This window comes from Camelus ferus, chromosome 16, assembly GCF_009834535.1.
Source record: "Camelus ferus isolate YT-003-E chromosome 16, BCGSAC_Cfer_1.0, whole genome shotgun sequence".
Lineage (NCBI taxonomy): Eukaryota > Metazoa > Chordata > Mammalia > Artiodactyla > Camelidae > Camelus > Camelus ferus.
The window spans coordinates 34544277-34565986 of record NC_045711.1 but is presented as its reverse complement, the minus strand read 5'-3'; the positions used below and the strand labels follow the sequence as shown (position 1 = coordinate 34565986).

At 50.4% G+C, this 21710-nt stretch overlaps 1 protein-coding gene across 3 annotated transcripts in view; it reads left to right on the top strand.

Annotated features, from left to right (window-relative positions):
• The first annotated feature begins 3659 nt into the window (after window positions 1-3659).
• CRHR1 (corticotropin releasing hormone receptor 1) overlaps window positions 3660-21710 on the top strand; it is a 53056-nt gene continuing 35005 nt past the window's right edge. For all 3 annotated transcript variants that reach the window (XM_032457182.1, XM_032457181.1, XM_032457180.1), the window contains exon 1: window positions 3660-3993. In XM_032457182.1, coding sequence (XP_032313073.1) covers window positions 3961-3993 — 33 coding nt within the window. In that variant the 5' untranslated portion in view covers window positions 3660-3960. The remainder of the gene's footprint in view (window positions 3994-21710) is intronic.

The window sequence follows — 21710 nt, the reverse complement described above, 5'->3', positions numbered from 1 at the left end:
ATTGTTGACCTAATTTCACTAGCTTTTAACTATTTATCAAAGTGGTTGTCTCCCTTCCAGTCTGAACATCTTGAGGGCTAAGGCCTTGCTATATTAATCTTTATTAGCTTGGGCATCCAACAGTGATTGGTATATAGTTGCTGCTCATTAAACATTTGTTGAATGAATGCACAGATGAATTGAGTAATTAACACCATCTCCCTCTATGTTTATGTGATTTTATAAGTTGCTCCCTCCATGAGGCCGTTTTCCTGACCTCATACTTCCAGAAGCATTGTAGTGCTACTCCAAGCATGATCTGCCTGCAAACTATTTGTTGCCAGTCTGTGACAAGACAGGTGCAGAGACTGAAAGTAAGCTGGTAGGCATTTTAAAGCAATTTGACAGAGTAGTTTTATGTCCACTGAATCTAATCGTTCTGAAATTTGGACTTCTATTTTGTATGTCTTTATTTTTTATTTCATTTATTCTAATAATTTATTCCCACTGTATGTTGCAATAGTATCATTCTGCAACAGATGAGAAATTTAAAAATCAAGAACTGGTTCTTCATCACAAGCAGTCTAAGAAATACAGTTCCAAACCATCAACCTCACTGGGATGCCCATGGTTAAAGCCAACAAAACCCCACAGGCAGAGGGGGCGTGCTCAGCCCTCCTTTGCTGGGTCCCACCCATTACTGTTTGTTCTCCTATCTGTCTCTCCTACTGTTTGGAAGGACGTGGAATTGTCTTTTATTCTGATTTAGATTCCTCATATTTCTCTTTTCTTTCAAATCTGTCAGGTTCACTGAATGAAAGCTGACTTTGGTCTGGGCCTGGACAGGAAGAGGAAAGAGTAAGGGAGGGGTCAAAGAGTTTGGGAGGGGTCTGGCTGGGAAGAGGATGCTGAGATGGAGCAGGAGGTGTCCTGAGGAGGGTTGGAGAGGCTGCCTAAGGAGTACATCCTGAGCCATTGAGCTGGTTGGCTGGAGTGGCTGGGGCTGAGGGGAGGAAATGCAGGGAAGGCCCTGGGCCCTGGCAACCTCACCAAGCTGAGCAGATGAGAGCTGGGCTCTTGAAGGTGGAAAGAAGCAATTTCAGGACAAATGAAAGGGGATATGGGATACTTTTACAGAAGGGGTGTTAAACATGAGCCTCTCATAACCTCCCTGGGATGGTCAAGGCCAAAACTATAAATAAGAACGTAATGGAGTGATACAGAAGGCTCCTCTTTTTACCTGGGGTGGGGGGAATGTGGAGGTTAAGTCAATGAAATCAACATAGTCAACTGGGAGGGGGTGAAATGTGAAATGTGAAATCTATAGATGCCCCTTTAGGTAGATGCTCCTTTAGAAAGAGAAGGTCTAAAAAAGCCAGAAGAGCAAGACTTGATTACAGCCTAATCGATAGCATTAGCATATTTAAAGATCATGTCAAGGGGAGGGTGAAGGGGCTCAGAAAGGTGAAATTGTGTTTATTAAGCAGAGAGAAACAGAATCTGGAAATCTGGAACTGTCTGGTCCCTGGAGAGTCAGCTCCAAGGTCAAGTAGGGCTGGGGAGCAAGGCCTCTGCAGGGCCTGGGCAAACCTCCCTGAGGACCCGCCAGCTCCCTCTCCACTGTTTCCATAGTCCATTGCTGCTGTTACCTTCTAATCAAGAACTCTGCTTTACACTGCCTAGAGGGAGGGGCTGTGCTGCCCATGCATTTGAGCATCTGGTCCACTTGATGATGATGATGATGATGGTGATTACAGGTAACCTTCAATAAGCCCTTGCTATGTGCTGGACACCGTTCCAAGTCATTTACAATTATTAACTTTCTAAAACCTCTCAACAACACTGTGAGGTAGGTATTCCTTCCCCTATTTTATAGATGAGGCAGTATTAAATCATTTTTCAGATTTATACAGCGTGTAAGCGGAAGAGCTAAGACTCAAACTTAGGCTGACTCCAGAACCTGTGCTACACTGGACAACTCTGTATTTAATTTTTGTTGAGAAAAGTGCATTTGGCAATCTGGTTGGTGCATCCGTCTCTTCTGGTATTGGTTGGGGTGAGTCTGTGCCAAGCTCAATATGACCACCTCTGGGACACTAACCAACTGGGGGTTCTTCAAGACTTGGGACTGTGTGCTTCATTTAGAAAGTGCCACCCAATGGCTAAGGCAGAGTGACCAGATGGCTTCCTGGGCACTGCTCCTCCCCACTTCAGAGCCCCAATCCCCGTCAGAGTCCAGCTCAAAAGGCACTTTGAGGTGGGAATCAGGAGGCTGTGGACTAGGCTTACCAGCTATGTAACTTTGGACCGGTCACCACTTCTCTGTGCGCCTCAGTTTCCTCATACGACCTTTTACAGTAACTCCTAAACGAAGAACCAGTTGGACCCATGAATGCACCGGCTTTTGCTCAATGTGATGAGAAGTGGGTGGAGGGAAGGAGGCAGGGGTGCAGCAGGACACAGAATCCAGGGCAGTTAGGTTCAGAGTTTGATTACAACGCCGGCTAACAACCACTCTGGGACCGTGCTCCGCTCGGGGTGCTTCGGTTGGCGCTGCAGGCCGAGGAGGCTCTGTGGGGTAGTCATTTCTTTACCTCCCTTTTCAGCTCCGGCAGGAGGAGGGGAAAGATAGGAGAAGGCAAAAGTTCTGTCCAACTGGAAGGGCTGGAGGGGAGAGTTTAAGGGGCTGGAGGAAGCGGGAGCTGCTTCGCCCAGCAGGGGACGGAATTGGGAACTAGGGAGTCAAGCTGGATAAAGGCGGGGAGGTCTGTCGGAGCGGCTCACCCTACCCTGAGGGCTCTGCCGAGAGGGGGCGCTGTGGCCTCCTCCTCACCAAGCCCGTTGGATTCCTAACTGCTTTCCCCTCAATAGCGCAATGCGTGCTCGGCTTTCCCCTCCACGGGTTTCAGACGCCCGCTAGTTCTGCAGGGCACCGCCATCTCCCCTCGTCTTGGGGATCCCAGGTTCAGCCCCTTGCCGGGACCAAACTGGACGGTCGCTTAGTTTGTAGAATGAATGGATGGATGAACGAACGAATGAATGAATGACAATGAATGAATGAGAAGGGTTCCTTCCGCAGAGCTTTAGAGTCTCTGCGCGCACCTGGCACATCAGTGCAAAAAGCGCGGGGGATCGGGCCCAACATCTCCGCCCTGCTGAAGTAGGGGCGGCGGGGATCTTCTCCTGGCCGGCTTCAGGGCGGGAACTGCCCGAACGCAGTTCCTAGCTTCACCCGGTTAACGTGGCAGCTCTGCTCAATCCGAGCTGCCCTAGTCCCCAGCCTCCAATAGCTGCATTCTTAGAGATTCACATGCCCGCATCAAGTCTCCCCAGACTCCTTTGGACTCTCCAGGCCCCAGCCTGAAATCGGGCTGGAGACGGGAGGCTGGCTCCTCTCCCGCTCCCCCCACCCCCGCCCTACAGTCTCCAGCTTCTCCCCGGGCTGCGGCGGCCGCCAGGACTGCCAGCGCGCCCCGCCGATTGCCGCAAACCCGGGCGCAGGGAAAGGGGGTCAGCGCCGTGAGGGCGCGGGAAGCCGGCCCCAGAAAGGGGAAGGGACAGGGGAGGCGGGGTGGGAGAGGGAGCAGAGGGGCGAGGCCAGGAGGAGGGACCGGAGGGGAAGGGAGGAGAGAAAAGGGGAGGGAAGGGGACGCCCAAGCGAGGGGGCGGGGAGCCGAGGCTAATAGCGGCGCGGATCTAGGGGGAGGCGGCGGGGGCGAGGCGGGCTCCGCGCGGGCGAGAGGCAGCTGCTGGCCGGGCTGAGTCGGGAAACGGCGGCCGGACTTGCCCGGGAAGGAGACGAGAGCCTGCTGGGCCGGGCTGCGGGGCCCGAGAGCGCGGAGCCGGGCACCTCAGCGCCGGGCAGCTACACAGGAGCCCGGCAGCCCACTCCACGCTGCCAGAGCCGGCAACCGCCCGCCGCCCCCTCTGGGATGTCCGAGGAACCCAGGTATCCAGGACGGTGACGGAGCGAGCCCGAGGATGGGACGGCGCCCGCAGCTCCGGCTCGTCAAGGTAAGAGCAAGCCGGTCAGCGTTCGAGCGCGGGCGCCCCCAGCTCCCGGCGCGCGGGGCTTGGTGGGCTGTGGGTGTGATACGCGGAGGGGGTGGGTGTCACCGAGCAGAACTGTGCCGAGGTCCGGGGGCGACCGCGGTTTGAAGGGCGGCCCAACTCCCTCTTCCTGGACCTTTGGAGCAGGCATTCGGCTGTGGGGGGAGAACTCTGAGGGTAGGGGAAAAGAAATCGTTGTGGCGAAGCTGCCGGGATGTTGGCGGAGGAGGGGGTCCGCCCACCCGGCTAACCAGCTCTGCGCGGGGAATCGCTCTTGGCTTTGGGAACCGATGCATTGTTCCTCCTCCCACCCCTCCCGTGTAAACCAGGTTCCCGGGGTAGGAGGCTCTGGAGAGGGGTTTCCCACGGCCCCCAGCACCCTCTCATCTGCTTTCCAACTCTGCACGCCTTCGCCCTGTTCCTGGGCTCTCCTTCCAGCCTCTGCAAGTCCAGGGAGATAAATGTCCCCGGCGCCTTCGAGCCCTGAATCAATATCGCAATCTCTGGGGAGCAAACGGTGCATCCGGCGGTGGTTACCGTTCCTCCGCCGCCGCCGGCCCGCCCGCGGGAGCCCAGCGCTCGCTCTCCCAGCCTTTGCACTCACGGGTCCCCGCGCCAGCTCGCTCCTGCCCCGGCTCTGGCGACGCGATTCTGGCGCCCGGAGTTTAGGAAAGTCGCCAGGAAAGCCGCACGTCCAGCGTCTGCTCTCTAAAGTTCGGGGGCGGCGGGGGCTGCCCGTGAGCCCGGGGAAAGATTAGGGGGTCGACAGCCGAGTCCGCCGCTAGTGACAGCCCCCACTTCCCCTTTGCAGAGCGATTCCCAAAACGATTGGGCTGGCGGGGTGTAGGCAAGGAGGCAGCAGAGGGAGGGAGGGGAAGGTGGGCCTCGGCGCCGCCGCGGGGGAATCCGGAGAGGCTCCCGCCTGAGGATCCGGATTCCGCAGGGTCAGTGTGGAACCGCCGGAGCAGACACCAGCTCGACTGGATTCAGAGCATTTAAAAGCGATTACATTCAAAAGAATTGAATGGATTTGGGGGAGGGGAGCGTAATGACTGAATTTCATTTTTCCGTCAGTTATTAAACCAAGTATACGTATATCAATACATAAAGTGGTTTGAATTAAACCACCAAGACTTTAAAACGCACCTGCTGCTAGATCATCAGTTGAGACATTCCCGGTTCTGAGGCTTTCTCCCTTCTCTCCCTTCTCTCCCTTCTCTCCCTCCTCTCCCGAATATTTATAAGTTGTTTATTCAAATGACTGAGGGTTGATCTGATTGAACCCGTATCTTCTTCTCCACTGAAGACTGGGGGTGAACCCAGAGATTATTTTCTGGGTGATCAAGGAGACCCTGGAAGGGAGGAAGAAGAACATCCAGAGAGGCTGGATAAATGGCACTGAATGGGAATATTTTCCAAAAGGCTAGTGGTCTATATTCGCAAACCTTGGTCTAAATCCGCAAATCAGTTAGACGATATTCAACATTTTCAATAAGTTCAAAGGACTGAACCATAGATTTTTTCTTTTGTTTTTGACTTTACATGGAAATAGGCAAATGTTCTTTCTCTGACCTTTCTTAGAATCATGTGCAAATCTCTGCTTAGAATTATGATGCTTTCCTAAAAGAAAAAAATATTTTTTCCTGTTGTTGTGTGTGTGTTTCTCCTACTAGGGGAGTGTGTGTGCCTGTATAGCTACCCTAATGAATTCAGGTGGTGCTCAGTAAATATATACTGAATGAATGAGAGGCAGTGAATGAATGGGCAGTTAAGGCTGATTTCAATTAAATAATTACTTTTACCTTTTATTTATGTAGCACATACAACTTGCTGGGCATTGTTCTACCTGCTTTGCAAATATCAGTTTATTTAGTCCTCATAACAGCCCTGGGAAGTAAGAGTTATTACTGAGGCACAGAGAGGCTAAGTAACTTGTTCACATACAGCCAATGAGTGGTGGAGCGAGAATTTCAAACCCAGGCGCTGTAGTCTAAGGCCTTGTTTTGTTAGCTTTTACCAGAAAATATTTTAAGCCCCTTAAATCTCATCCTAGACCTCTGATAGAGGAGAGTGCAGGTGTTTTTTTCAGTATAAAAGTCAGAATCTAGGGGGGGTTCATCCAAAATCTGGCTCTTTCCTCACCGTGTCAGCCAGTATTGGGAAATGGTCTACTCTGGGTCTTATTGTGAGCCTTGCACTGTCCCGGATACAGAGAACTGGGGCGGGAGGTGGGGGGGAGTGAGAAATGTGTGTGCGTGCATGGGAGGGTGGTTGTGTGTGTGAATGAGGGAAAGATGGGGTGTATGTAAGAGTGTGTGTGGATGCCAAGGAGTTGGGTGAAGCTACCCACCAGCTCCTCACAGGGAGACCCAAGTGTAGCTCAGAAAGGCAGGTCTGAGTGAGTGTGAGAAGTGGAGAAGGCAAGGCCAGGTGGGCTTTAAAGGGAGAGTGAGTTCTGAGGAGGGAGCTGGTTTTATCGCTATTGTGGTCATAAAAGCAGTCTAGCAGTATCACACAAATTTCAAAAACCAAAGGGCAAAATTATTACAATTTCACCCTCCTAACGCAGCTATTGTTACCATTTTTAAAAGAATCCCTGCAGGCATTTTTTGTGTGTGCAAGTGCAGGTTTGGGCACAGCTGTGGCCATCAGGAACACCCTTTCACTGTGCCACAGCCCAAGTCTGTCCCATGTTATTCCTGAGCCTCCAGAGGAAGGTTGTCAACATCTGCATATTCCCTGGGAGTGGTTGTTCTTTGCCACGCCTAGATCCATGCATGTTTGGGCCATTTCCAAACTGCTTCGTTGACAAATCATGTGGTGCCAAGTTTTTGAGGGGAGCATTGGTAAAAGGGAAAATGAAGGCAAAAAAGTGAACCATGGGGGATGGCAAAGTAGGAGAAGAGGGGCTGACAGCCCGGCCAAGCCGTCAGGATGTGATATGCCCAATGCCACGCAGGGGCATGACTTGGGTCCAGCCAGTTCTTAAGGAGGGTGTAGATTTGCGGAAAAGCAGGACCCGACCCAGAGCCAGTGAGAAGGGCTCAAGTAGAAAATCCATTGCTCACCCTCTCTAACGTTTGACTCCTCGGAGAGCATCAGCAGACAGTGGGGTTCAGCTGCACAGAAGGAGTTTGGAGGGTCCAAGCTGCCCTTTGGCAGCACATTAAGTGCCCATGATGCTTGCCAAGCCCATGGGCCTGAGCCCCGGCCATGATGTGACCTAGAAGAAAGGGGTTAGGCACAGGGTTGATCATTTTAGCCACTATTGGGATGGAAAGTCCAACAGCCTGGGAGTTAGCAAAACTAATGTCAGTCACAGCTATGCCTTTAATTAGCTGTGTGACTTCAGGTAGGTCACCTTCCCTCTCTGAGCCACAGTTTCTCTGTCTATAAACAGGGATATTGGACTAGAGTCCCTGTTACCATTCACATCTCTGTGAAAGATCTGTTTCTAAAAACAGTCCTTAGGGTCACAACCTCACATGGGAAGTGTGGGATGCAGCAGATTCAATTCCCAGCTCTGTCCCTTCCCAGCTGCGGGACCTCAAGATCTGAAGTACCCTCTCTAAGCTTGGATGTTCCCAGCTATGAAATGGAGGCAATACCTAACTCATAAGGTTGAGGTACAGATGAAATGAGTTAACACATGCAAAGTGCCTGGAACAGCACCTAGCACAGTTTGTTTTCAGAAAAAGCTGAAAGGTGATTGCTCTTCAGAGAAAATAAGATAATGCAGGAAAAACAACTAGGAAAAGCTATTGGACATTCAATTCAATATATAGCATCTTTGCTTCTTTTATCCTTCACCCTGGGCCTAATAATCCATTGCACGTAGTAAGTGATTCACAAACGTTTGCTGACTAGATGGATGATGTCATTGCTTCCTCTAGCTTAGTACTGTATGATTGAAGCGGACCCATTGCTGGTCCCCCAAGATGCAGGCATCATGTCAAAACAGGCTGAGATGCCAAAACCACTCTAGCAGAAAAGCCATCTCTGATGCAGAAAAGATTGGAACTGCCCCTTAAGCCCACTATGGTTATTTTTAAAAAGAAAAGAAAAGAAAGTAACAAACAGCTGATGTAGCACCCCACTGATCTGGAGATTCTGTTGAGGATGGAACCTTGGCTGGTCTGGAGGAAAGCAGGTTGGTAGCAGGTGACCTGGGGCCTTTCTGTTTCCTCCTCTGTGAAAGGAAAGGGTGGGGTGATCTCTCCCAGCTCTGACTCTACCTCACCATTCATGGCATCAACAGAAGGAAGAGTGAGCCCATTTTGGAGCTAAGGCCAAGTTGTGATTTTAGCTGCAGTTTTTTATATTCAATGAATGAATTTGTTAATTACAAATTACTCCTGTCTACTTAGACTCTTGGGGCCCCTGTCAGCAGAGTCCCTTGGAAATAACATCATCAAGTCTTTTTTAAATACTTGTCTTCCGACTTGTCCCTCTTGACCAGATGTCCCTCGCTCCATGCAATGTGGCAGTCAGCATCATCTTGTGCAGGTGGGAACATCAGGTGAAGCAGATGTGGGCTTGAATCCCAACTCTGGTACAAAGTTAGGTTATTACTCTAAATCTCAGTTTCTTCACCTGTAAAAAAAAAATAGTATCTACTTTATAGGATAATCATAATGACTTCATGAGATATCAAGTGTGAAACTAGGCAAAACTGCACATTGTCTGGCACAAAGTAAGTGCTTAACAAATAGTAAATATAGTAATCACTTAATAAATCTTACCAAATTTTATCAGTCCAAGGAAAAACAGCAAAAGGAGGAGTGGTAAGGGAGAGAGAGGTGGAGGAAGGAGTGCTTGGCAACGTAGAATCTCCTCCTGCCCCAGGGTCGTTTACAAAGTCTCTGTGGAGAAGGGATGGGGCCACCTGCCATCAGCCAAGCTCAAAGGTCAAAGGACAGGGGTGCCTGCTGTTGGCTCTTGACCATCTCTGACGTGTGAAAACATTTGACAATTAAAATAGAGACAAATAGGGAGGATAATACAAAGTGATTAACTCACTGATGCCAACAATTATTTTGAAAATAACCAGCTGGATTCTGTTAAGCAATAGATTATTAACCATTTCTCTTCGGAATAATTGGTGTCTGCTTCAACAAAATTAAGAGTCTGGAAGGCAGGTTAGGGAGAACTAAGGAGGAAGACTTGGGGAATATGGATATGCACGTCCTTTTCTGTGACATGAGCGTGTTGAGATGCAGTTCTGGGAGATGGGTCCCATGTATACAGAACCACCGACTCAAATGCTTTAGGTGAATGTGTTCTTTGGCAACCATCCACCCAGGAGCCGTGAAACTGAAGATATTTGTGGGTGCTCTTTCTGCCCTATAAACACAAGCAATATCACCATCCCGCCCCTGGCCCTGCTGGGTCCCAGGGAGCAGCCCCAGCAAGGTGCTTAGAGGTGGGGTTTGTGGGGCACACACCTACCCCCACCACCACCACCACCTATCAATCTGTTCCCATCCTCCAGCCAATCTGGCTGGGAGCCAGGGTGCCTAGGTCAGAGCCCAGGACAGAAACTGGCCAGACTGGTCTAGCTACTTCTGTGCCTGAAGAACCAGGGAGGCAAGGTTTGTTATAGTCTGACAGACTACAATTTGGAGCCCACCTGCCAGTGAGTTTTAAGAGGTAGTAGGGCTAGAGTTGGTGGGAATGTAATTTGGTGCAGCCACTATGGAAAACAGTATGGAGATTCCTTAAAAAACTAAAAATAGAGTTACCATATGATCCAACAATCCCACTTCTAGGCATGTATCTGGAGAAAACTCTAATTCAAAAAAATACGTGCACCTCAATGTTCGTAGCAGCACTATTTACAATAGCCAAGACATGGAAGCAACCTAAATGTCCATCAATAGATGACTGGATAAAGAGGATGTGGTGTGTGTATACACACACACACACACACACACACACACACACACACACACACACACTGGAATACTACTCAGCCATAAAAAAGGAATGAAGTAATGCCATTTGCAACAACATGGATGGACCTTACCCTAACTGAAGTAAGTAAAAAACAAGTATCATATGCTGTCACTTATATGTGGGATCTAAAAATATAAATGAACTTATTTATAAAACAGAAACATACAGACATAGGAAACAAACTTAGGGTTACCAAAGTAGAAAGGGAGTGGGGAAGAATAAATTAGGAGTTTGTGATTAACAGATAAAAGCTACTATATGTAAAATAGGTAAACAAGGACCTACTGTATAGCACAGGGAACTATATTCAATAGCTTGTAATAACTTATAATGAAAAGAATCTGAAAAATAATATATATATACGTATATAACTGAATCACTTTGTTGTATATCGGAAACCAACACAGCATTGTAAATAACTATACTTCAAAAAAAAATAGGGCTACTGTGAGGCACAGTGGGAGACTTGGTTGAATCTGTAAGTGCTGAGAGATTAGGCCTTTGAGACAACATATTACTCAGTAACCCTGGCAAGTACATGGAGCCAAAGAGCTGGAGGGCAGGCTGCCCAAGGTGATGGGCTAGGGCAAGAGATGGCTGCGACATTTCCATTTACAGCAGGAGTTCCCCCTTCCCTGCTTTGATCCATGGCCCCCCAGACTCCTGGGGAGAGTATGTGAAGGGCTCGGTGGTTTCCAGAGGTACCAGCCATTCCTGGATCAGCCCCACCACTGTGCAGGCGGGGCTGGGTGGGATAGGGAAGGAGGCCCAGGGATGAGGGGCTGGGCTCTGCAAGCTGGAGAAGGAAACCAGGTCCAGGAGGAGTCCAGCTACCCTGGGGAAGGGTCGAAGGAAAAACCCCTGGCTGTCTAAGGAGCAGAAAGCCCCCCTGCACTGGGGACCCCCCAGCCCACTGTCAGAAGCAAAGGGCCAGCTGGGTGCCCAAGGGCTGGCTCAGGGCAGACGATTTTATTTTTATATAAGATTTGGGGGAAAAGAAAACGATTTGGACACACAGACAGACAGAGAAAAACTAAAGTGATGCAGAGATGGAGACCACCGGATAAAGCTGGCATGAGAGAGAGATCAGGACAGAAAAGCCTGGAGGAAAGAGGAGAGAGGAGGGAGGGAAGGGGAGGGAGAGAAGGAGGAAGGGAGAGAGAAAGGTGATAGCAAGATAAAAGGCCTGTGTGTCTTTTTTGGTCATTCTTGCTTTGTACTTCCTCCTTAGCAGCCAAGAGAATGCATGCCTTGGTTACTGAAGTCAGAGATGGCATTTACCGGAAACACCCTCTCTCCATTTCTTACAAGAATTACCAGCACCCTCCCTAACTTGCTGCTCGCAGCCTTCCTCAGACATCAGGGTCAGGAGAGCCCCAGAGAGCAGGGATGCTTTGAGGCACGCTGTGTGGAGGCTGCAGACACGTGCCCACGAGAAGGAGCTCCCCCAAGTCCCAGGCCTGCCAGGCTCCCCCTCACTGAGTCCAGAAGGAACAAAGCCTGTTGCCTCTGTGGTTCTAACTGGCCCCTAGTGTGCAGTCTGTCTCTTTCTTTCACACACACACACACACACACACACATATGCTGGTATCCTCAGGGAGTCCTTTGCAGTATTTATAATAGCATTCCCTTAAGAGGCTACTGCACAGTCAAACTGGTGAGACAGGTGTGCAGTACCCACCTACCCAGGGACAGGGCTGGAGGACTGACTCCCAGAGGAGCAGCTAGGCCCCTGGGACTGTAGGGTCAGCAGTGGGAGTGGATGGCAGTTTGGACAGCCTCCATGGCCACACCCCAGGCCACACAAAACAACGCGCCTGGCTAGGAGCCTCGGAGGCTGACCCTTGGAGGGACGCCTGCATCCTGGGCTTGGTCTGAGGCCCTGCCTGTCCCCCTCCTCTTGCCTTTTCCCTCCACTCTGCTTAGCTTCTCTGGCCAGATGAGCCATGCTCCGAGCTGCCTCTGTGCCAGGGTCCACATGCGTGACCCCATTGAGTCCTCTTGTCCCACACTAGGGGTGAAAGAACCAGATGCTCCCCACATCTCTGCATTCTCTCTTTGGCCCTCTGCCCCATTCCTCTGTTCTACCGCCACGCACAGAATACTCATTTCTGCAGGCTGCCTGCCTTTGGCCAAGCTGTTCCTCCTGGGGCTTCTGTCCCCCAGTCTCTCTGCATCAATCCTGTCTAACATGTCCACCAAATTCTTCCTGAACCATCCTGACCCTCTCCTCCAGGAAGCCCTCCAGTCTAAGTCCATCTCTCACCAGTTGTTCCTTTGCTTGCTCTGCGTCCCTTCATGTGAGCCTCTAGCTCTCCAACAACAGGACCCTCCAGCTCTTTGGGGCATCCCTCCACAGGATGTTCAAAGCATTTACTAACCAGACCCCACACGGACCCCTGGTCACTTGCATCTAACCTGAGACCTTGTCCCACCATAGATTCTGAGCTCTGCCTGGGCCAGGAGGATTTCCTTAAAAATAAAAGCGAAAACAAAAACAAAAGGCTGCAACCCCAGCACCTAGTCTGGTACGCTAAGCCCAGTAGGCACACAATAGATGCTGAATTCAACGGAGGGCATCTCCCTGCTCCCGCTCCCCGCTGAACGTTTATCTATGCGCATGGAGGTGCCATGGCGACAGGAGACACGAAAATGACAAGCTAGACAGATAGTTTCCCCGGCTCTGCGTGTGGATGTGTGACTCAATGGCTTATCAAGTGCTACGCTGTTGGTGCCACTTAGTAACATTCAGCAATTCCTGCCCCATGTTCCATGCCTGGTCCCCATAGCACCGGGGCGTTTGTCCACGTCTAAAAGCAAGAACAGCATTTTGTTTCATGAGGGGCAGGGCTGGTGGGAGATGTTGCAAGAGGGAGGTTTAGAGTTGGGCTGAGGACAGAGGTGCAAGAACCTTCTCAGAACCTGGGGTCTTCAGAGAGTAAGTCCAGGGCACTTTGATCCCCATGCAGGAGCTGGGGAGGAGACTTGGTGGCAGCCTGGGGATCCCTCCCCACTGCTGCCCTAGTTCCGCTGGTTACAAGGCAGGAATAGGCAGATGAGGAGGAAATGGGCAGAGGACTCCAGTGGAAGGAATGGGCCAATTCTTGGCTCCCTCCATGGGCTCCTGTCTCTCAGTCCACATCCCTACCCTCTAGCTCCCTATGGGCGAGGATGGGGCAGCTTTTGGTGTCTTTCTCTCTGGATTGCTGGGCTCCAATGGCCTCACCATAAACACTGCTGCCAGGCTGTCGAACTCTGGCCCCACACAGTAGCACATGTGCACCCCTGAGCAGCAGAGCATCCCCAAGGAAGGAGCACTGTCCCTGAAGCTGAGGATGCAGGAGGCGTGGAATTGGAACCAGCTCTGCCACTTTCTGGCTAGGTGACCTTGGGCAAGTCACACAACCTCTAGAGAGGTTGGTCCTCCTCTGGACCATGAGGGAGAATAAAGGAGGAAATGCCTGTGTTGCAGCGGGCCTGTCCTCTCCCAAAGCTCCATGAGTGGGACCTGCTGCTTTCCCTGGTGAGGTTCCTCCTCCAGTCTCTGCTGTGTCCCCCACTCCTCCCCTTGATGCTGAGCCTAACCATTACCCCAGACCCTCCTCCTCCATGGGGCCCTCCCAGATAAGCCAGCCATCGTGCGCTCTCCTCTGGCTGAAGCAGAGCTTCTCACACTAAGTGGAAGAGCCATGTGGGTTTCTCCAGTCCGTGGCAGACTGGCACATGGTGTTGCACACGATGACTGTGCAGGCTGCACCACACAACTCTCCTGGAGGGTTAGAAAACATCTGAGCCGGTCTAGACCCCGCTCAGCGAGATGTCTATTAACAATGTGTGTGGTTGTCACGGCAAAGACAGCTTCACATCAACATTTCCACATGCTTACTCTCTGCAGCGCCGCACCAGTCCCCACCACCCTTGGGGTAGCACTGCTCTAAAGCTCTCCTCTGAGGCTCAGATTCACGGTCTGGAATCCCTGCTTCATTTTTCAAGGGGGTCTGGCTGCTGGCCAGGACCTGCACCTGCGCGCCTCCTGCTGTAAGACCCAGCACTGTAGCGGCTCTTTCTGACTGCACAGGCCGGCTGACTGAAGCAGGAAGAACTGTGTCCAGGAGGGGCAGAAACCTTCTATGTATTCAAAGGCCTTACCACCTGGCAGATTCTGGGTGGGCTCCTTCTCCATCCTCGTTCTCACTCATTAACCTGCACCTTGTCACCGAGGTCAGGGGAAGGAAGACTCATAACATTCAGCGGTCACTGAGCTCTGGTGAGATAAGGAAAGCCCCACGTCAGTTGGCCCCTGTCCTTGGGCACATCCCAGTTAAGCGATCTCCAGGAGCCAGCTCTGCCTCCCACCTCCGAGGTGGCAGCAGGCTGGCCGGACCCGGCTCACTGGCTCTGGGAGAAAACTGCCGGCTACACCCATGGGTGGCCCCCTTCCTGCTTCATCTGCATCTCCCATGAACACAACCCAGGAGGAGGCCCAGAGCAGCTGAACAGGCAGCGCCAGGACAGCAGTAAGGAAAGGGCCTCCGGCCTCCCCAGCCGGCCAGGAGGGGGCATTCCCACCAGTCTCCTGCCTTCAGGCTGAGGCTAGGAGGTGGGGGAATGACTGGTCCAAGGCCATAGAGTGAGATCAGGGTCTCTTCCTGGCCTGTGGTCTCCTCCCTCTCATCCTCCGCTCTTTCCAGGTTTCCTACTATCCCCAACCCCCCGCCACCAGCTTCCTTTCTCACTCCTGCTTCCACAGTGGGCTGGCCGGTGAGTGTTTTCAGAGCTGTGAGGGAGATGCAGAAACCTCCAGTCCTGGGTTTCCCATGCCTGGCACCACTGTGCTGGGGGCCAGGAACTCCTCATTGTAGGCTGTCCTGTGTGCCTGAGGGTGTTAAGCAGCATCTCTGGCCTCGAGTCACGAAATGCCGGTAACACCTCCCAGTTGCGGCAACCAAAAGTGTCTCCAGACATTGCCTTGTGTCCCGTGGGGAAAAAATTGCCCCTAGTTCGGAACCACTGGGCTAGGTCAGTTGCCCTCAACTCTGATGACACTTCAGAGTCACTTGGAGAGCATTAAGAAATAGAGAGACACCTGAGTTTCCCTTCAGGCCTACTGAACCCGAATCTCTGAGGTGAAGCCTGAGAAACAGAATTTTCTGTCTCTTGGATGTCAGGTACTGTTCTGAAATTTCTGCTTTCGTCTAAATCACTTCTTTTACAACAAAGGAAACAGTTAGGCCCATTGCCTATCTGGTGGACAATTATATAGTTATCCCTAATCTCTGCCATGCTCAGTGGGATTTGGTGGTCCAGAAGCCCCCTTTAAACCACCTCTCGTGGCTTTGGAAGGTAGTCGCTTCTCCAGGAAAAACTGCCTTAAAACCTTTAGCGGTTTTCTAACGGAACCTAATTTCCAGTTATCAGATGATTTCACTCTGCCTTCCCGGCCCTCTTCACATGCCTTTTAACATGCAGCTTCTTAAAGGACATCCCTTTTCTGCTGACACTGAAATCCCCCTCACTTTACACTTGTCAGAGAGCGGGCTAAGTGAGAGCACAGCTGATAGTGGCACCTACGTGGCTGGTGTCTCCGTGCTGTCCCCAACACCTCAGCTCTGTCTCCCAGAGCAGCAGATGCTTCTCCACCCCCTCGGGGCTGGGTTCCCAGTGTCGGGAATCGCTCACAGCTGCCAGGGGCAGTGGCTTACCTCCTCTACAGGAACCAAACTCTGCCCTTCCTGAGTCCCCCACTGACAGGGCCCCACTGGTGCCTACCCCCCAGTTCCCACTGCCAGCTCGTGGGGAAACAGGCTGTAGCCTGGAGCTAGAGGTCAAGAGGCAAAGGAAAACTGTGTCTCTCCTTTTGGAGGGTCTGTGCTGGGTAGGGGTTAGGAAGGGAGGCAAGAGAGGCAGGGATGCAGGCTGACCTGCCCAGGGCTATAATCCCGGCATTGGAGCGTCTGTATGAGGGGTAGACGGCAAAGGCTACACTTCTTGGAGTGGAGAAGGTTTCAATGAGAAAAATCACAGGATCTGGCCCTGTGCAAGTCTTCAGTAAAAGCTGGAATTTAGAGGAAGGAAGAAAGGAAAGAAGGAAAGGACAGATGGAAGGAGGGAGGAAGAAAGGAAAAAGAAAAGAAGGGAAGGGAAAGGAAAGGAAGGGGAAGGGGAAGAAGGTATAGGCGAGGGAAGACTGAGAGAGGTGGAGAGCTTAAGACCAGGAGAGAGAGGAAATCGGAGGGAGGCAGGGAGGCCGAGAAGGTATGAGCTATGAGAAAGAATGAGTGAATCAAGACTGAATCATATCAAAAGAGGGAGGGAATGAATGTGTGAGAAACAGAAAAGGATGGGGGGGTCAGCGGTGCTCCAGGGCACTGCCCACCCCCACCTCGCCTCCCCGTGCTCAGCAAATCTGCATCAGCAACAGTGATGCAAACTCTACTTTTGCAGGTGGCTGCTGGCTCTTGGGAATAGAGCAGTGGTGGAAAGTGGGTGTCCACGCTCTGAGCTTCAGGGGAGCAGTCAGGGAGCACTTCTGGGGAGAAAGGCCAAGTCAGGAAGGAAGCAACTTGCACACAGTCGAGGAGTGGTAATCACTACCGTTTGTTAACAGCTTGCTGTGTGCTCAGCCCCATGCTGTTTTAAATGCACCATACTGCTGAATCTCTCCAGAAGTTTAGAATATGGATACTTCATCCCTATTAGTTCCATTTACAGATGGGGAAACTGAGGCTCAGAGATGTTAAGTGATTTGCCCAAGGTCACATAGATAGGAGGAGGCAGATCAAAGATTCCAATGTGGATCTGTCTGGCCTCAAAGTTAGTGGTCTGAATTTCTGCTCTCCTGTAAGACCTGGAGTCAGAGTAGATTCAGACCTGGAGACCTCACAGATGAGGAAACTGAGATGGGGAGGGGGCAGGGGAGTGGCTTGTCCACGGTCACTGAGCAAGTTTGTCAGAGCTCAGCCTTGTACTTCCCATCCCAAGACACTTTTTCCTACAGCACAGCCTTCTGGAGTCCAAGGTGGAGATCTGCAGGAAGGAAGGACCAAGAGCAAGAGAGAGCTGCTGGTGGACAGGGGGAAGGGATGCAGGAAAACAAGGAACAGGAAGTGAACCTGTCAGAACCCTGCTGGGACCCTGTGGTCAGAGGGAACAGAAAGTGAAAACTCATCCATTTATTCACTTGGTCAACACTCATTTATTCATTCAACAAACATGTATTAGGGCCCACTCTGTGCTGGACCCAGACACAGACCCTGCCCTCAGGGAGCTTACGACCCAACCAGACAGTACACCTGGGACCCTGGAGGGGCACGTGTAAACCCCGGAGCTAGAGTCTCTCAGATCCCCACTGCCCTTGGGGTGGATGAAGCAGGCTTCAGCTCTGCTGGGGGGGCCTCATGAGGGGAGCAGGGAAGGGAGGCAGGGCACCCCGTGAACTCAGGGCCCGATGAAGAAGGCCTGGAGGCGGAAGCACCCAGGTGTGCCCCCTTCTCTGAAATGTAGGCGGGAGATTTTCCTTCCCATTTTTTCCTCCTTGCACAACAGCAATTTAAGTTAACAATAAATTATTTCTCAACTGCCTAGAAAAGAATAATCTTTCACTGCTCATCCACTTTGGGGAAAGCACAGGCTTTCTGCCTTGAGGTGGCAACAGGTTGCGGCTATCACAGAAAGAGGCTGTGGGGAGTGGAGCTGGCCTGGGGCAGGATCAGGGGAAGAAGGTGGTCAGGGGGCAAAAGTCCTGAGCAGTCAAGGGGGCTGAGAAAGGACATCCAGGATTACCATCCTCTGTCCCAAGTCTAGTTTTACCCTGGCTAGTCTTTAGTCTCTGCTTGGATCAGAAAAGATATTCCCTGGGGTCCCAGTTCAGTCTGCAGCTCTAGCCTTCAGAGACCCCTCCACTTGGCACCTCTGTGCAGGGCAGAAACTGCACAATTGCACGGGGGCCCTGCACCTCCCCCATGTTGTCATTCCATAACTACAGATCTAGTCCATATAGGCACACAGGTTTCAGAAGGGTTGATTGTACATATGTTTTATTTCTGCAAACTAGATCCTACTTTTTAAATCCCATGGGGGAACCAGCCTTCTAAAGAAATCTTGATTTATGACCCCTCCTCTTTTTCATATTTAGATTTTCTTCTCTTGGCTCTGCTTAAAATAGGCCATACCTTGAAAACCAGATATCTGATAAGGGGTTAATATCCAAAATATATAAGGAACTCATACAACTCAATAGCAATAAATAAATAAATAAATAAACAAACAAACAAACAAACAAACAAACAAGGCAAAAACAAACCCCACAAATAATCCAGTTAAATCTGGGAAACGCAAATCAAAAGCACAATGAGATATCATATCTGTTAGAATGTCTATTACCAAAAAAGACAAGTGAGAAGTGCTGGGAAGGGTGTGGAGAAAAGGGAACACTTGTGCACTATCGGTGGGAAAAGACACTATGAACTCATCTACAAAATAGAAACAGACTCGCAGACATAGTAAACAATCTTGTGGTTACTGGGGAAAAGAGGTGGGAAGGGATAAATTTGGGAGTTTGAGATTTACAAATGTTAGCCACTATATATAAAAATCCATTTTCAAAAAGTTTCTTCTGTATAGCACGGGAAACTATGTTCAATATCTTGTAATAACCTTTAATGAAAAAGAATATGAAAAACAAATATATGTATATATATGCATCACTGGGACACTGTGCTGTACACCAGAAGTTGACACATTGTAACTGTACTCCAAATTTTTTTAAAAAGGGAGCACTTATGCATTGTTGGTGGGAAAGTAAATTGGTGCAGCCACTATGAAAAACAGTATGGAGGTTCCTCAAAAAATTAAAAATAGAACTACCTTATAATACAGCAATTCCATTTCTGGGTACGTATCCATAGGAAATGAAATCTGTATCTTGAAGAGGTATCTGCACTCCCATGTTCACTGCAGCATTATTTACAATAGCCAAGATATGGAGACAACCTAAGTATCAATGGATGAATGGATAAAGAAAATGTAGTATATACATACAATGGCATATTATTCAGCCATAAAAAAAGAAAGAAATCTTGCCATTTGTGATGACATGGATGAACCTTGAGAGCATTATGCTGAGTGAAAGAAGTCAGACAAAGACAAATACCATATGACCTCACTTATATGTCAAATCTAAAAAAGCCACACTCAGAGAAACAAAGACCAGATTCTTGATTGCCAGGAGTAGAGGGTAGGAGCGTGAATGGGTGAAGATGGTCAAAAAGTACAAACATCTAATTATAAGATGAATACATTCTGGGGATGTAATGGACAGCATGGTGACTATAGTTAACAATACTGTGTTGTATATTTGAAAGCTGCTAGGAGAGTAGATCTTAATAGTTCTCAACACACACACAGACACACACACGCACAATTGTAACTATGGGAGATGATGAACGAGTTAACTAACCTTATTGTGGTAATCATTTTGCAGTATATACATGTATCAAATCATTCTGCTGTACACCTTAAACTTACACAATGTTGTATGTCAATTATTTCTCAATAAAGCTAGAAAAAACCTACAGCGCAGAGCAAAGCAGAGTCAGAAATGTCAGATATTCCGGTTGTGGAGCTTTCCTACCTTGGCCAGCAGGTGGCAGTGTTCACTGGGAGAGGGGGGTCTTGCCTCTGGGAGTCACCAGGGAGGGCTGCAATCTTGGCCACACTGGGGAGGTGGGGGTACTCTGGGCCCCACGTCAGAATCTGCCACAGTCTCCTGGGCCACGGAAGGCAGTCAGGCCCAGCTTCATCCTCCATCCACTAAAGTGCCTCCCCTGAGCAGTTTCCACACCTACAAATGATGAAACTGACCAGCTATGACAAGCTGATGCTCAGGAATCCACCTTGGCACTCCAGACCTGATGGATCCATCCCAGCCCAGTGTTTGGGCCCCTCAACAGCTGGCCTGTCCCATACCCACAAGTTACCCACAAGCTCAGGGCCCTCCCCTTGCCTGGAAGCCCTCTCTCTCCTTCTCACAATCCATACCCACCCTGCCAACCTCCTCTGGGAATTCTGCCCACACGGTCACCCTGTGCTGACCCCTCCTGAAATCCCATGGGTCCCCTGCCCTCACGTACACTCTGCCTGGCCATTCTCCTTTTAATATGTGTGTCTGTCTTTCCCTGCCTGTTCTGAATTCCTTTCCTTTTTTTCCAAATCAAGCAGTACTGGACTCCTTGAATGTAGAATCCTAATTCAGCAAAGGGCTCGGTAAGATCACTGAATTTGGTGTTTTAAAAAACAAAAGACAAAAATCAAAACAAATTTCCTTCTAAGCTGAAAAACCCCTTCCAAAAGGAAAGCTTACAGAGAAGACAACAGTCTGAGTGGAGGAGAAGTCCCGGTCCTGCCACAGCCCATCCCCCGGGGCCTGGGAGGAACTCCAGGACTAGCCCACTCTAGTCCAACCCTCTCGGTAACCAAGGAAGATTCTGGGGCCCAGACTAACCAAGTCATGATAGTGACCCCATGGACAATTGTAGGAGACTTTAAATTTCAGAAAGCATCTTCCTCCTCCTTTCCCTGTGACACAAGTAAGAAAGATCTCATTGCCCAGAGGGACCAGGTGACTTGCGCAAAGTCTCACAGTCAGTGGCAGGACTGGGCTCAGAACTCAGCAGGAGGGGGAGGAATCCTACTGAAGGATCCTCTCAGTGCTGCAGCTGTGGTTCTGCCCGAGGGCCAGCTCAGTTCCTGACCCTTACAAGAGGGTTTCCTGGGACCTCTGGGGGCTCTCCCAGATGGAGCATCAGAGGTGGTTGTGAAGGGGAGGGAAGGCAGGCCCCCTTCTTGTTCCTCATGAACTTTTGGGAGGTGAGGGCAGCTCCTGGTGCCTCCAGTGGCCCTTCAGGGCTTTCCCTGAAAGGTTAATTACCGAATCATCCCATCAAAGGAAATTGCACTTTTGTGCCTTAAAGACCAAACTGAGCTTCAGCAATATAGTTATTTATGGTCTCTAATAAGCATTTTCCGGGTGTGATTAACCTTTATGCCAAAGTCACACTGGGAATTGGGATGGCAGTTTCAATTCCAGCCACGCTCTGAGCTGGCCTGGGGGTTGGGGTGCGGGCAGCAGCTGGAGCAGACTGGAGCAGGCAGCTGTCAGACTCAAGCCCTCCCACCCTCCCTCTCCACGGGCTCCTGGGCCCCTCCCTCTCCTCTGCCCATCCCTTCTTCGTACACTCTCTCCTGACCCCTCCTCCATCTTTCATCCGCTTGAAAGACAGACCTAGATTGCCTGCTCACTGGACCCTAGTCTCCATGTAGCTGCTAAAAACAGTTCTGTGACCTTGGGCACCTCAACTGTAAATACCCCTGTAAAATGGGGAGCACGAGACTTACTCTGTCTGCTTTCTGCAGCACTGTGCCTTTCCTTGTCAGGGATCCCTGGGTCCTTGGATGGTCATTTTATGTGACGCTGTGATTGAGCACACCCTTGGCTTTCTCAGATCTAACCTTCAAGGTTTGCCTCTTTGGCAAGTGGAGACATTTGCAGCTGAGGTGCAGGTTTTATTTTGGGACTTGGGGCTGCCAGGCTGGCTACGGAAGTGAGGCATTACCTCGTGAGTGAGCCTAGCGCCCGCCAGCTTCAGCTCCTTCGTGCCATTTTGGTTTTCTCTACCACCTCACAAAGTCCTGAAAACTTGCTTTGTCAAAAATGGTTCTGAAAGGAC